Below are 16,671 nucleotides of genomic sequence, written 5' to 3'. Positions count from 1 at the left end.
TCAATGCAGAAACTAATCCAGGGGTGTGTGTATGCAGGTTTTCATTCCAGCCCGACTCCACACCAGGTGATTTCACTGATACAATCTTCCTAATTGGTTGAAGGGTTGCTAATCAGTGAAATCACCTGGTGTGGAGTCCGGCTGGAATGAAACCCTGCATGCACATGGCTCTCCATGGCACGTGGTTAACCATCGCTGCACTAATCTTAACCAGGGCGTGCCGGAGAGATCCCTATAGACCAGGAGGGTCGACCGCAACGATGGTCAAACCCCGGCTGTTAAAACCTTAAGCGCACATGTGGAAAATTGCAGTTATTTCTTCTAATATTATATCTTAAAAAAACTACAACACAAACAATAACAATGAACCATATGACGGTTTGCTCGCACCCTGAACGGAGGCTATAAACGCTAAATACTGACATTATAACAGGTAAACCTGCAGCTTCCAGGTGCCAAATAATCTAATCAGGCGTCTCTCCTCATGTCTGTAATTGTTTGCAGATGTTGCCCACATCCAGACTCTTCGCTGAAAGATCCTGTCCTTTTCATATACGGGGATTTTGCGAGCGGCCCCGTTGTGTGCACACGCGTCCCAAAAATGTGCGGGATATGGCGGACACTTCCTACAAGTCATCGGTGGTTGATTATGCAGGTTGGTAATTTCGTCCGTTTTTTTTTTGCATGCCGTTCACTAGACTTAAATTTTTGTATAATTTCCTTTTTTTAAACGAATCCAAATGAAGTAAAATGTTTGAAGCAGATTTCACAAAACGTTTAATTGAATGAGGATTAAGACTGCTCGCACGTACACGTTGACTCTGGTGTGTTTGAACAGGAGTCCAACGTGGCCGCCACCCCGCTGCCAGAGGAGCGGTGGTGGATGCGGGAGAGGCCAATTACCAGCTGGAGTACATCAACAAGGCGATAGACACCGTGAAGAATGAGATGGAGAAAGAGCAAAAGAGACTGACACACTACCAAACGGCACAACCAGATGGTACAAACGTTGCCAAATGTGAAATAACAACAACATCAAGTAATATTGTAAAAAGAGACCATTATAGACCATCCTCACGCCCCCACTCCACCAAACCATACCCCGCTACAGGAAAATACGTGGTTGACTACTCCAAACCAACAACCGATTTGGAATATGACCCTCTGTCCAACTTCTCAGCTGACCTGGGGAATTGCTGCTCATCAAACAAGGACCAGAAGTTTAAATGTGACGGAGAAGGCCTGAAGAAATCAAGAGATGCTGTATGTGATGTCTCAGTGAAGTCTGTGGCAGAGGAGGCCGGCCTTGGACCACCCTCTCCAGAGCTACTTGTTGACTTCAAAGAGGAAGTTATTATTTCTCCCTCACCTGACAAAAAAAGAGGTCAAGCTCAGAAACCCGCTGACCCTGATGCTATAAACCCTTGGGATATTGTAGGGAAACTCGAGATTGAATGTGCTCCTATTTTCCCTGACCTACCTGCAAATGCTGAGGTCTTCAGGGTCAAATCCCCAGTCAAAGTGTCCGTTCAAGCCAGAAAAGCTGATGCTAAATATGCCACTGAAAATGCAGAGGAGCCGTCTTGTGTTTCTGTGAACAAGAAATATGGAAATAAACCAATCCATGTGTGTGAATTTGATGACTTGTCCAAGTGTTTGGAAGACCTGAGAAGTGAAAGCCAGAAGATGCCTTGTTCTAAAGCCACCGACCCCGTAGTGAAGCGCAGTAGTGACAAAATACTCGGGATTCTTCCAAAGGGCTCTCAGTCACCCCAAGATCCCTTTACGAAACACCGGGAGGAGGAGGAGTCACCCATTCACGTTGTCATTAACCCGGTGAAGCCACAAAAGATTCCATATGACGCCTCCATTCTTCAGGAGAGTAGAGGTGCCAGTCAAATTTCCTGGTCATCCTTGCAAAATGGGCCAGCGGCATCATGTGGGCAGAAAATGCAAAGCCCAAATCAAAGACTGGCCCTCGTTGCTCATGCTTCACCTACAATTGACCTTGAGCCAGCAGCAACAGCTTCGGGTAGCACCCAATGTCGGCGTCCGCACATGCCTTCGACTTCTGACCAGTCAAATGTGACAAATTGTTTTAATTCACCCTTCACGCCCTCTGTGCAGCCACCGGTGAAGGCAAGTAACCAAGAGGCGAACATCATTGACTCTAGCTCAGATGAGGCGGAAGCCATCTATTCTGATGTTGACTTATCAGACAGTGACCCAATGGAGGAATGCTATCGGATCTTCATGGAGGCCAAAGCAGAAGAGAATGGAGCCACAGAGAAGACTACCATGCCTGTAAGTATGCTACAGTTCTGTAGTCATTGTTCTATAGTCCACTGTAGAAATATCAGACCACAAATCAAAAGAATTTCCTCCCCCTTGTGACTCAGGTGGAGGATTCTCATGAGGAAACCAAGGTAGAGGTGAAACCCCAAACATTGCCAGGGCAGAAGAGAGTTTCCCATGTTGCCAAATATACAGAGGTACTTCAGCCTGGGGAAAATGAAAAACACTAAGGGGCAGTTTCCCAGACAGGGTTTAATCTGGAATAGTTAATGAAGCTCTAAAAGGTTTTTTTTTTAAACACATCTTAATTTCAGATTAGCTACCTCTGGACTGTGGACTCCCATATTAAATTAAACAAGATTAAAACAACCGAGTTTACCGTTAAAACCTGAAATGGATCCTGAAAAGCATAAAACTATGGAACTGGGAAATTGAAGACGCAAATGGAGACCACGGGCATGTCTACGGGAGTTGAGGTGGGAGGGTAGGAGGGCTTGGTAACCTGATGGCATCCTGGTAACAGCACTTATCTAAGAACTTCACCGAGCAGGAAAATTGTTATCAAAAATATGTAACGGGACACTCCTGTCAATGAGTACATAGTCCAAATAATGCATCTTGTTTGATAAAACAATGTTAAACTGAAACCTGTCTCTTTGGAGGTTGAATTTAAGCCCTCATTTACTCCTGGATTAATGTTAATGTTTGACCTGGAAATCAGATCGTTTTGATCTAAACTGGGCTAAAGTCTAGGACTATTTCAGTTTATGACTCGGTGAATTAAGAGTTAATCAAGTTTAAAATGACATTTTAGCCATACATTAGACTTAATCCTTGTCTGGGAAACCGCCCCCAATTGTGTCGTATGACAAAGTCATTACATGTAAGTTACTGAGTCTTTATTTATTTTCCCAATTTGACTTCCTTCACTTCGCAGCTGGCAGCTAAGAGGAGACCGCAGCCGATGGTCCTGGTTCCACTGCAGGGGGCATCAGCCATCCAGCCCTCTGTCCCCTCCAAGATCCAGCAGCTACAGCAGAGAGCCTCCATCCTGACCACCATCGGCAATGGAGGACAGGCCTTTGTGTCCTCCACCTCTGGGAGGAGGCCAGAGACCGAGGCTCCTCCCCTTCTTCCAAATTCACAAAGTACTGCAAATAAGCCTGCCCCTTTAAGAAACGGTAAGTTTTACTGGGTTGAAGTTGACAGGGCCCTGACACCACGTTACGTTAACAACAAGGCTGAGCAAGGGTTAACAATGATGAGCCAGAGAGCAGTGTATGATGAATAAACATTTTATTAAGACTGATGTGTAACCCACAAAAAGGGTCCGTGTGGCAACAACAACACAGCTCAGCTATAATCTTCTTTACAGGACACAGGTTATAATTGTTTGTCATAAAATGGGGGGATTTAAGGAGAATTGTCTTTTTGTTGGAAGTGTCAGGTTTTCTTGTCGCCTTGCCTTCCTTCTTCCTCCAGCCTGCTTACCAATGGGCACTACCGTACTTCAGCTGGAACACAACCTGCATTTGGTTATCCCAGAGGGCCCCTTCACCATGGCCGCAACCTCTATGGCCAGCCCTGTTGTGTCTTTCCTGACACCGATCACTCCAGTTAATGCACGTTCATTTACCCCAGGGAACACCCACCGCCCCGCCACAGTTACCCCTGTACACAGATTCCACCCAACCTCTCCCACGGCCACGTTTACTCCGAGGTATACGTCCTCATTCAACTCTGGCACACTGTCAACCCATACACGCCGAGCTACACCCTCCTCACTACGAGCTGCTGCCCAAGTCTTTGCTAAGGTAAGCTACACATCATTGTGTTTGTGCGTGCGTGCCGAGAATTGAGATGATTTGGTGAGGTGAATAATTGTGGTTTAATACTTTTAATCTGTCGTCTTGAATCTTCGAGCCGCTGCCCACGAAGCATAAAGTGAGGCAACGTCATGAAGGGGTGAAGGAGAAAATCCCCCAGGACATCCGTCAGCGCTACGTCAACCATTTCACGGAGGAGCTGCTCAGAACATCTGCGAACGTCAAAGAGGCTTTTGCAAAGGTGCCCACTAAACTGAACAAGTCACAAGTGTATTTCTTATATGCTAAGAGAGAGAGAAAAGGGGGCGGGGTAAAAAAAATTTGAACTACACAGCACGGTGAAATTCCCACTTGTGGATGGACAATAAAATGATAAAATAAAGATGTAAAAAAATATTTGAGAACCTTGCTCATGTTGATGTGAGTGATTTCGTTTTGCCGGTCAGTAAGATGGTAGAACAGGTGAAAGAAGAGAAGATGGAGATGGAGGATAACATAACAGCATGTGTCAATGCAAATGTGTAGTTGTAATTCATTGTTATAATCACCTGTATGTGTGGCCTCGTCAGCCGTTGTAGATACCAAGGTGTTTCTCTGGCTCATGGTTCAACTGTCCTCTCCTTGTACGCAGGCACTTACCGAGGAGAAGGCCGTGTACAACCGCAGTGTCAACAAGCTGAAATACCTCATCATTGCGGTGAATGTACTGAAGAGGTTGAAGAAGCAAAGCACCGTTGCCACCAAGGGTGAGGAGCGGGCTGAATAAAATAGATGGATCCATCTATTTCAAATGTGTGTGTGTGTTTGTGATCAAAAACCAACCTTGTAATTCTTCCGTTTCTACGCCACAAAACTTGTTCCCTGTTTTTTTTTGTTTTTTTTTTTGGCACAGGTCAAAGTGTAACCTGTGTGCAGAGGTCCAAAGGCAGGATCCTGCTCAACTTGAACAAATTGGAAAAGATTAGAGGAAATGTTGACAGTGAGTGACCCCCGCCCCTTCTTTTCAGCACAATTTCATTTGTTTAAGGTATTGTAAAAGCTGGCCACTATTTTACTTTGGGGGGGGGGGGTTCTTTCCTTTTCTTTGCCAGGTGATGCTGCATTGTATGAGAGTTTGAAGCAGTACATTTTGACTGAGGAAAAGTTGATTGAAAACAACTACCCACTTCAGCACCCGGAGAAACTCGGCAGTGCCGTCCGCTTTTTACATGATAAAAAGAGCACCACAGACTGTAAGTATGGTTTATTTTTAAAATAATTTGAAAATGACTACATGGAGCTAGGCAGCACAGTGGGACGGGGGTTAGTGCGGTTGCCTCACAGCAAGAAGGTCCTGGGTTACAGCCCTGGGGTAGTCCGACCCTGGGGGTTGTCCTCTGTGTGGAGTTTGCATGTTCTCCCCGTGTCTGCGTGGGTTTCCTCCAGGGGCTCCGGTTTCCTCCCACAGTCCAAACGCATGTAGGTCAGGTGACTCGGCCGTACTAAATTGTCTGTAGGTGTGTGTGTGTGTGTGTGTGTGTGTGTGTGTGTGTTGGCCCAGTGATGGCTTGGCGGCCTGCCGCCCAGTGACTGCTGGGATAGGCTGCAGCATCCCCGCAACCCTGAGAGCAGGATAAGTGGTTTGGATAATGGATGAATGAATACATGGATCTATCTGGAGAAGTAATGAAATGGACTCCTTCTGACGGAAGTACAATGGTGTGGTTGCATCACTAGGGGGCGTGCTTAACCCATGCCGCAGTCGAAATGAGTTCTTGGTGAATTGTTGTGGGTGGTTTTGTTTTTTTGGTTTGTAATGAAGGGCTTTTGCTTGGTTTGTTTTGCGAAAAGCCCTCAAGAGGATCTGCTGCCGGTGCGGGACCACATTCGCCGTGAGCCACAGCGGCAAACACACTCGCAAGCAGGAGTGCAACTACCACTATGGTAGAGGAGTTGAGAAAAAAGGTGAGTTGGATTGTTTTTTTTTGTTTTTTTAATATAGAGATCATTAAAATCTGTAAACAAAATTGTGATTTTTTTTTTTTTTTTTTTAATGTCACAGTCCCAGGTGGGGTAGAGACGCGCTACAGTTGCTGTGAAGCAGTTATGGGAGCACCTGGATGTCAATTTTTCAAAGTACAAAGTGGAGTGGAACAAATGTTTATATGTCTCTCTCTTCCTCTCACGGTCTCTCCATCTCTCTCTCTGGCTCTCTCTCCCGAGTTCAACTTTATTGTCATATGTGTTAGAATACAATGAATTTCTTGTTCTCTGGCTCTCTCTGCCTTAACACAGTGGACACAAGGACACCCAAAAAACACTACAGACCCACCCAAAAAACACTACAGACCCACATAGACCGATGTACACAGTGAATACATACACAATATATGAAAGTATACGATAATGCAACAATCAATGTAAGGTGCATATGGGTGAGTCAGCTGTTCAGCAATCTGACTCCCTGTAGAAAGAAACTACTACTGAGTCGGGTGGTGTGTGATTTGATGCTCCAGTAACATTTTTTAGATGGAAGGAGCGAGAACAGAACATGAACTGGTGTCCTTAATGATTTTTGGGGCTTTCCTTTTGCAGCGAGTGGTGTAAATATTATGAAGCACTGGTAGTTCCATGTTAATTTGCTGCTGTCTTTAAAGTCCTTTGCAGAAGTCTTCAAAAACTCTTGAGACGCCTCAGAAAATAGTCTCTGCTGTGCCTTCTTCAGGATGTATTTGGTGTTGAGAGACCGTGTGAGGGTGTCTTGTGACGTGTAAACCAAGAAATCTAAAACTGTCCACAATTTCACCTGATGACCCATTGATGGGAATAGAAATGTGATTTTCTGATCTCTCTAAAATCAACAATGATTTCTCTTGTCTTATTGACATTTAGAGAGAGGTTGTTACCATGGCACCATGTGGTTAAATCTTCTGCTTCCTCCTGTAGGCCCTCTCATCACTGTCGCTTTTTAGTCTGATCACTGTGGTATCATCTGTGAATTTAATGATGCTGTTGTTGTCATATTTGGCAAAGTCATGTGTAACAGACTGTACAATAGGGGACTGAGACAGTAGCCCTGAGGTACGCCGGTTCTAAGTACTGATGTGGGATAAGTATGTTTTACCTATTCTCACAGTCTGGGGCCTGCCTGTCAGGAATTCACATAGCCAATTACAGATAGAGTTGCCCAGACCAAGACCTCGGGAGTTTCAACACCAGTTTGGATGGTACAATTGTATCAAAAGCAGAGCTGTAATCAATAAAAATATACTGACATAGGTATTTTTCTTTGCAAGGTGTACTAAAGCATTATGCAGAGCAAGTGAGATGATAACATCTCGACAAACTGTAGTGGGTCAAGGGTAACAACAATGTTATATTTTCTATTTATATATATATATATATATATATTATATAAAGATGTAGGAAAATAAACTTGAATACATAGCAGAACAAGCTTGCTTCGTGCATCACGCACTCATCAGCTGCCAGTGTGGTTAAACATAATATGGTTAAATATATATTACCAATCTTTCAAGGCACTTCATAATAACAGCGGTCAAAGCAACAGGTCGATCATTAAGACAAGAGACAGGTGTTTTGTTAGGTACAGGCACAATAGTGGTTTTCTTAAAACGCAGTGGAACCACACAAAATGACAGGTATTAGGTTAAAAATGTCAGTTAAATGGGGGGGCGTCCAAGTAGCATGGTGATCTGTTCCATTGCCTACCAATATGGGGATCGCTGGTTCGAATCCCCCATGTTACTTCCGGCTTGGTCGGGCGTCCCTACAGACACAGTTGGCCGTGTCTACGGGTGGGACGCTGGAAGTGGGTATGTGTCCTGGTCGCTGCAATAGCGCCTCCTCTGGTTGGTCGGGGCGACTGGGGGGAGGGGGAACTGGGGGGAATTGCGTGATCCTCCCACACACTACGGCCCCCTGGTGAAACTCCTCACTGTCGGGTGAAAAGAAGCAGCTGACGACTCCACATGTATAGAAGGAGGCATGTGGTAGTCTGCAGCCCTCCCCGGATTGGCAGAGGAGGTGGAGCAGCGACTGGGGACGGCTCGGAAGAGTGGGGTAATTGGCCAAGTACAATTGGGCAGAAAAAGGCGGGCGGGGGTCAGTTAAAAACCTGAGATATCCAAGTGTAATATGGCTTGAGGACACAGGAAGGAATGCAGTCTGGACCAGCAACTTTACTGGTCTTAACCCTTTTTTACTCACATCAGCGTCTGTCACCTGTAGGTTGACTTCATCGGGTGGGCACTGTGCTGCTGTCACTGGGTCCAAGTTGTGAGCTTTAAAGCGGGTATAAAAGTTAAGCTCATCCAGGAGAGAGGCAGAGGTTTCCCTCTGTCGCTGTCATTCTTTGTCACTATCACTTGTTCTCTGTGCAGTGAAGTTTTTTTTTTAAAAAAATTTTATGCTTTTACTGTGTGTTGTCTGCCTGACGTCTGTCCCTGTCCCTAGCTGCATGTCCATGATGCGATGGGCATGGATGGCTTTGTGTCCACCCTTCCCAGAGATGAATTGGATGGTAACTGTCCGGGAGTCTACGCGCTGGACTGTGAAATGGTGATGTGACCCCCTCTTCTTCAAATAACTCATCCATAATTTTAGTCTATTATTTTTAAATGTTGGATCTGGAATGTTCTCCCAAGACTTCTTTTTTGTTTGGGGGTCACATGCTCTGAATGACACACACATTCTGATGGTTTTCAAGTGTATTTGCGGCCCTCCATCCGCACCTGTATGATGAGGCACTTCCAGGTTTTTTTCTGCTTTTTGGTGATAAAGAATGATAAATTAGTAATTGCCCCCCCCAAAAAAAATAGACATGTTTGAAAATACCTCTAATTGGTTGCTTACCAAAAAGCTTATGTCGATAATCTTTTATGATGTATAACATTTTAATTTCTTGCTCGTTTCCTCCCCAAAAAGTTGCTTCATTTACACCCAACTCGCACCAAATTTTGTGACCTTGTGCATAAGTGACTTTGACATCTGATTTTTGCCTTCGTCTTCTCAGCCTCGGTCTTGTTGTTGAAATGGATTTCCATTGTGATGTTTTTTTGTTTTTGTCCTGATAGTGTTACACCACTGAAGGATTGGAGATGTCCAGAGTAACGGTGGTCAGCTCCAGTCTGCAGGTCATCTACGATACCTTCGTCAGGCATGATGAAGAAGTCATCGACTATAACACCAGGTAGGGTTGTTGGATGTGCAGATATCTCTTATTTTTCCCAAACTTGTTTTGACATGCCTACAAAAATAAACTTCTTGGGAATCCATCTGTTAACACAGGAAGATGAACCAAAAATAGTGTGTGTGTGGGGGGAGTTTCCACAATTGGAGTGTAAAAGCCATGCTCGGTCCACTTATTTTGGAGGCATTAAGAGTTCTGTTGCAATATGCCAGTTGAGTTTGACTATGTAATCTCCAAGGAACAAAATGTTTGCGCTACAACTAAGAGGACCAGCATTACATGTGCGTGTTCAGCAGCCTGTGAGATATTAACCCGGTGTCGACTGGCCAGATTTTCAGGCATCGGCGAGGAGGATGTGAAAGGTACCAACACCTCCATCACAGAGGTCCAGCAAACCCTGCTGAGCTTCATCAGTGCTGACACTATTCTGATAGGACATGGCCTGGAAAGAGATCTCTGTGCCCTGAAGGTGAGCGCAGCAGTTGCAGCCGTTGACAAGGTGTATTGATTTATTGACTGGAGAGTTCTGCTGAAATGTTTGAGCATGCATCAGCCCTGCTAGCGTGCAAATGTCCTGGATTAGTGGATTTCAAAATGGTTGGGCCCAACCACTGGTCCTGGGGATGTTCTCAAGCAAAATGAGGAAAAGATGACTTTCACATAGAATGAATTCACATGGGGTGGTGCAGTGGTTAGCGCGGTCGCCTTACAACTAGAAGGTCCTGGGTTCGAACACCGGGGTAGTCCAACCTTGGGGGGGGTCGTCCAACCTTGGGGGGTCATCCCAGGTCGTCCTCTGTGTGGAGTTTGCATGTTTTCCCCGTATCTGCATGGGTTTCCTCTGGGTGCTCCGGTTTCCTCTCACAGTCCAAAGACATGTAGGTCAGGTGAGTCGGCCATACTAAAAAAAATCGTTCCTAAATGTGAATGTGTCAGCCCTGTGATGGACTGGCAGCTTGTCCAGGGTGTCTCCCCGCCTGCCACCCAGCAACTGCTGAGATAGGCTCCAGCTCCCCGTGACCCTAAGTAGGATAAGCGGTTTGGATAATGGATGGATTCGCATGAAATTGTCCCAGTTAAAGAATGCATAAACAAGACTAGGTCAAAACCTAGTATGTGGCTGGACCGTGTATGGACAGTGTTTGGGATTGTGGCCAATTTGTTACAGGGATAGTAGGTGGTAGTGTCAATAAGGTGAATTCCTGGATATTACATGTTCAGCCCTCATTTCATTTTTAACATGTGCCTGCACATTGTTTTTAATGTCAATAAATTGAATTGAATTGAATTACATGTTCGTCTGCAATTTGCTGTAGTGGTCCCAGTAATATTTTTTGTGAACAGTGTACTGAAGTAGCATATCACATGACATGGTTAAGCAACATTCAAGTAAAAAAATAAATAAAAGTTATAAATGCAGTTATAAGAACAATATTTCCAATCATATCTTGGGATGTTTGATTGGAAATAGGACTTAATGTAATTGTAAGTATAACTATTCTAATTATTTGTTAACTCCCCCTCTTTCGTCTGTTTCTATCTGTGGATATCGCTCATTCTTCTGAGACTCGCTCTATTGACAGGCGAGGTTAGAAAGAATGGATTGCGGCCGCTGATGGCACCATAAATTGTGCAACCGCTATCTGCCCCGTGTCAAGGTCCAATTCAAAAAAAAAAAAGATATTGTTCAAATGATATTCCAGTGCAAATACGCCCATAAAGCTTTGCAGCTGAGTGCAATTTGCCCTTGTTGTTGGTCTGATTGCAGTTATCCATGTGGCAAAGTATGAATGGTGGCTTTGCGCCAAGAATACAGTAGGCAGGCTCATAGGTGGCGCTATTAAGAGGCTAGGGGAAGCTTAGCGACCCCAAAATTATCACTGAAAAAAATGTATCCTTCAAGAAAATCTTTTTTTTTTTAGGCAGTAACTACTGGCAAACATTAAAACTCCCTACTAATAGCCCAACTTATGTCGGGGAAAGACACAGATGGAGGTCCAGAAGCAGGGACATTTTTATTATGATTATTTCAGAATTCAGAAATATTTTTTGAATGTTCTTGTTGTGGATTTTACTCCTGCTCATTCTATTTCAATACCAACCAACGTAGACTATCCTAGTGTACAATAACAGGAGCTTACACTCACATAGCTGCTCATCTCATTTCGTATCTGGTGTGCTGCTAGATACTTGTCATACCCTAGTCATTGAGGTGGGGAAAAGCTGATTGTTTTCATTTTCAACTCACCATGAATCATATCTATAATGTGTTGGTTACAAGTACAGGTTCGAGATCCTCTGTCTGCTAGCCACAACTCATCGGTGCACGCAAACACCCTTTTCATTCTGAGATGTGTGGCTGTTATCCTCTGTGAGGATCACACACATGATGTGTGACATGGTATGTGATGATGTGTGTGTGATGAGGATGTGTGAGGCTGGCACGGTGGCCCAGTGGTTAGCGCGGTCTCCTCACAGCAGGAAGGTCCAGGGTTCGAACCCCAGGTCATCCTCTGTGTGGAGTTTGCATGTTCTCCCTGTGTCTGCGGTGGGTTTTCTCCGGGTGCTCCGGTTTCCCCCACCATCAAAAAGACATGCACGACATGTTAGGGTTAATACTCCGGTCTGTGCCCCTGAGCGAGGCATGGCAAGACGAACTGGAGTTGGTTCCCGGGCACAGCGCGGTGTATTTCAGCAGGATGATGACTTCATTTGTCCTAGTCTAGCTGTTGGGTTAAGCTAAATGACTTGTTAAAATCCTAGGAAATTTAGCTTTCCCATATCTGATGCTGTAGTGCTGCCTATGGGCAGGCTTAATGTCATCCTTGACATCGTCAAGTGTAGCAAGAATTGTTTGACTTAGTGACCTGTATCTGCGAATGATTTCTGTCTCGGTTAAATCAAAAAGTTATATTCTCCTTTGAAATATCCGCTCACGAGCACGCCTGGCATGATGGTGCTGCCTTCGCCTGCCTACAATCACTGCTGCCATGATCACAGGACAGTCTAGGTGTGACACACCTTATAAATGCACTTCTGTTACCACCAACTCTATGAAGGCACTAATAATTTTCACTCTAACTGCATTGGGCTAATAGCGCTGGTGTTTGTGAATTGGACTTTTTTTTTTTTGTTTTGCAATGAGGCTCATTTGCATATGTTTTCGAATACACAGGACCTGATGTTAAAATCCGAAGTGCCACCTTTTAAACTCCCGCGCTCCCAATGCCGATGTCAGGCTTAAGCACTGACCTAAGCTTCTCTGGTGTTGAGAAAGGCTTGGCAGACATGTCACACGTCATTGGGGTTGTCAAGTGGGCTCATACTTTCATCAGCGTTTTGCTGACTGGGCCCATGATGTCTCCAGTAGGCTCAGCGCTGTGTTCTGACATCCCAGAACCACCCCCCTCTTCACCTACCTAGCCAGTTTATTTGGGAGACCAGCTGGGGTCATTCCTCTTCAGCCCAGAGCCACTGGCTACTCCTCTCTGCCACCTCTGATGTTTCCTTGATGGCCTGGTGAAGGGCTTGTCCACTGATCCCTACGTCCCTTATCAGACTTACAGTCGATGTTTCCATGAAGCCTTGACATCCAACTTCTACAGGGCAGATCTTTGCTGTCCAGCCCCGCTATTCTGCCTCTGATGTAAGCTCTGGAAATCGCAGTTTCTTTCGAATGCTCCCTACACAGCAGCTTCCGAAGGGACTGTGAGCTCCACAAAGTACACCATGTGCTGAGAATTGGACCACAGGACCAGATCAGGCCTCAAGTGGATGATTGCTATCTCTAATGGAACAGTAAGCCATTGGCCCACGTCCATCAGCATCTGCCAGTCCCGGGCTGCCTCCAGGTGTCCAAATCTGGCCCTTGATGGAATCTTTCTTCGTCTTTGTTCTCCTTCCCGAACAAAGGCAATTGGCATAACTGGGCATGTCGTTCTGGGTGGCAAGGCGTTGTTGGTTGTTCTCCTGCTTTCCAGAGTCTCTGGCAAGCACTTGATTGTTTCCCCATAGAAAGGGTCCAATTTTACACCACATGTACGCATAATACCTCATTTAAATAGGTGCAAATGGCACCGAGACGCTATTTGCGTCAGCACAGTTAGGGGTGCATTTCACCCTTTGCCAGGTGCTTTGAGAATTAGGTTTCTCTTTCTTATTTGTTAAGGTTTAGTGGCTACAACCCCCCCCCCCCATCCTTTTGTGACTTCACCAGTGAGTGTCTTGTCAGATTTTTATTTGGGGTGCTTTAACCGTGCGTTCTCCCTCATACCTCTCGAAGCTTGGCTGACCAATCACATAACTTGGGTGACATCATTGGTCACCTGATCCAGCGACCCAATCGTGTCAAACTGATCACTCAGTCAGCGAGTAGGATCCAGCTGCAGCCTACAGTACTAGTACAAGACATGCCCACTCCCATCACTTGCCCTAACCTGGGGGAGGGGTTCTTGTACTGACAAGTGGGCAGTGTTGATATGGCTTGGGTGTTTCTTGTACTGATATGGGTGTGTGTTGCACTATGGGGGGGTTCCCACATGAGATTCCTGAAGGGGAAATTGCCAATTGAGGGGTTTATGGACTAACGTGGGTCTGTTTGGAGTCTGGTGTGAAATTGTAAGGAAACCTCTACATTGAATACATTTTGAAATCGGGATTATTTTATTACAAATACTATTACTTTTTTTTTTAGCTTCACAACCATTTGAGTCTAAAAGGCTAACCCTCTACAGTAAAGCTGATGTTGAAAGAAGATGTGTGCTGAGCTTCTCTCATCTCTCTCTTTACCGTAGCTCCTCCACAGGACGGTGGTGGACACCTCGGTGGTCTTCCCCCACTGCCTGGGCCCACCTCACAAGCTGACCCTCAATAAACTTACCGCCGAGTACCTCAGGAGGATCATCCAGGAGAGCGGTGGGTGACAACCAGTACCACCACACCACTTGCCATGACTTTAATATCCATGAAATTTGAAAACCAAATTCCGTAATTCCATCCCAAATAAAGGAATGTCACATTTTAGATATAAAGATATAACGTTACTGTGATTAAATGTGTAATTTCAGTGATCAGGTTTGTCATTTCTGGCTATTTAAAGGTAATTGTGTTAACCTTATGGTTGCGTATTATATTACTAATACTGCTGTTTCTCCCAGTGTGTGGCCATGACACTGCAGAGGATGCCACAGCTTGCATGGAGCTCATGTTGTGGAAGGTCAAGGATGGCGGAAAAATAAAAAAGTGATCTGAAATTAAAAGACTGATGCTGCCCTGCGCATACATGAAAGGAGATGAACTGCTGTTAAAACAGGACATGTTGGCAGGCTATATTTATTTTGTATGAAGCCGCTTCTTGCTATGTTTGGGTTTTTTTTCCCTTCCCTTTTTCTCCCCAGTTGTATCTGGCCAATTACCCCACTCACCCGAGCTGTCCTGGTCGCTGCGCCACCCCTTCTGCCGATCCGGGGAGGGCTGCAGACTACCACATGTCTCCTCCGATACATGTGGAGTCGCCAGTCGCTTCTTTTCACCTGACAGTGAGGAGTTTCACCAGTAGTTTAGCAGCAAGTCCTCAAAAAAGGCCTTAGTTTTCGAGATACCCCTACCCGAGGTAGAACAAAACACCTCTCCCCCCTTCGGAATGACCTAATTTGGCTGTTTCAGAGAAGGGGTGTGTCTAAAGAAATCTCATTTGCAATATAACTACTGGATATCTCCATACAGGACTGGCCTAATTTGGCTCTTTTTCAGGAATTGGGGTAGTTCTAAAGAATAGCCAAACAAATTTTCCCCCAAAATAAAAGTTTACAACAATCCATTTCATTAATGGGAGACCCTGAAGATATAAAAAACAAAAAATCATTGTTGTGTTTTGTTCTACCTCGGGTAGGAGTACGTCAAAATCTGAGGGCCCCTCCTGCCAGACTCCGGGGGGATGTAGCATGTGGGAGGATCATGCTATTAACCCCCCCCTCCTCCTCCTCCTCCTCCTCCTCTCCTCCCTGAAGAGGCGCCCCAGCCGACCAGAGGAGGCACTAGTGCAGCGACCAGGACACATACCCACATCTGCGACACGGCCAATTGTGTCTGCAGGGACGCCCAACCAAGCCGGAGATAACACGGGGATTCGAACTGGCGATCCCCATGTTGGTAGGCAACAATAGTCCACTACGCTACCCAGACGCCCAGTTGCTATGTTTTTTTGAGTGGTGTGGAAAGACTGTTTATTTGATTTTCTTTTTAACCTTTAGCAGTCTTTTTGTCCCATGCCGAGGTTTTGTTTGCACCACGTTGTGTAGCGTCTAATTAGTTTAGTGCCTTCTTAAGCAATTTTTGTGCTTTTCTTTGACCCAGCCAATGACGGCTTGCCTTTAATTTGAACAGAATTGGCAACAGGCGTGTCCAGTTATACTAATGAAGTACCAGGCTAAGTACACTTGTGTGTTATAACAAGTCGACATGTGTGATGTAAATGGCCTGCAACAACAAAAAACCTTGAACTGATTGTCACGTTTATCAAAAATTCAAAGCGGCATTGCACACGCACGTGGGAAAAGGAATCTTTGACGTGAACATAAAAAGCGTCCTCTTGGCTCTTTAAACTTGGTGTCGTACTTCAGCTGAGCCGCACCTTGTTGAAATAAAGCTCCCGGGATACCTCTGACATTCATACCGCAGCGCGGGTGGAAGCCGGAAGAGCGCTCACTCGGCCTTCCTCTTGGCCCTCCTCGTTCTCCCACTGCATCTGCGGAGGCAGAGGCCGCACGTCTTGATGAACAGGAGGAGGAGGAGCAGAACGATGGTGAGCACGAATGCGAAGACGTCCAGGCTGTGGTACTGGTACCAGGCGAGCTCGTGGGCTTGGACCCGCAGGTGTTTGGCTCCTTTGTTCCTCATGGTGAACTCGATCCAGTACACGGCCTCGTCTTTTGGGCTGATGGGCCTGTCATGATGGATGCTAGACAGCCGCATGGCATTCTCCTTGTACCTGTGAGCACATGGTTTTTGAATGACACGTGAATTGGCCTCCAAAATGCCCAGGCTTCAGAAACTAAAGGGTTCGGTACCACAACCCACTATATTCTGGTAGCATTTTACCTTGAAATTAAAGCCAGTTGTGCTTGCCAGCATGGTCCTGACAGATTGTTTCTTTGTTCTGGTTGGTGCTGTTGTCATGTTAGCTGTTTTGCATATTTTTATAAGTTGGAGTATGTAATTTTGAGAAATTGCCTCACAAAAAAGTGTTATTTGACAGTTGTATGACAAGAAAATGTTCCTCCAGAGGCGACAATAAATAAACCAACCCATATTTTGTATTCAGGTGTTTTGTGGTGTTATCAAGTCTTCTTTTGAAGTGTT

General features: G+C 45.4%; 2 protein-coding genes across 2 annotated transcripts in view; one reads left to right on the top strand and one right to left on the bottom strand.

The window, feature by feature from the left end:
• Positions 1-612: 612 nt before the first annotated feature.
• zgc:152968 (uncharacterized protein LOC564848 homolog) lies at positions 613-14,605 on the top strand. Its single transcript, XM_056278766.1, has 17 exons — positions 613-655; positions 839-1,836; positions 2,128-2,340; positions 2,433-2,492; positions 3,233-3,476; positions 3,778-4,109; positions 4,219-4,362; positions 4,753-4,867; positions 5,014-5,062; positions 5,166-5,353; positions 5,952-6,065; positions 6,163-6,236; positions 8,577-8,681; positions 9,197-9,312; positions 9,643-9,781; positions 14,106-14,226; positions 14,469-14,605. The coding sequence occupies exons 1-17, from the start codon at positions 613-615 to the stop codon at positions 14,555-14,557; spliced, it is 3,144 nt and encodes a 1,047-aa protein (XP_056134741.1). The 3' UTR covers positions 14,558-14,605.
• Positions 14,606-15,276: 671 nt separating this feature from the next.
• The window catches only part of LOC130111529 (UDP-glucuronosyltransferase 2A1-like), a 30,700-nt gene continuing 29,305 nt past the window's right edge, over positions 15,277-16,671 (bottom strand). The window contains exon 7 of the mRNA XM_056278755.1: positions 15,277-16,300. Coding sequence (XP_056134730.1) covers positions 16,015-16,300 — 286 coding nt within the window. The 3' untranslated portion in view covers positions 15,277-16,014. The remainder of the gene's footprint in view (positions 16,301-16,671) is intronic.

Source organism: Lampris incognitus, chromosome 1 (assembly GCF_029633865.1).
Source record: "Lampris incognitus isolate fLamInc1 chromosome 1, fLamInc1.hap2, whole genome shotgun sequence".
NCBI lineage: Eukaryota > Metazoa > Chordata > Actinopteri > Lampriformes > Lampridae > Lampris > Lampris incognitus.
This window is presented reverse-complemented; position numbering and strand designations above follow the sequence as displayed.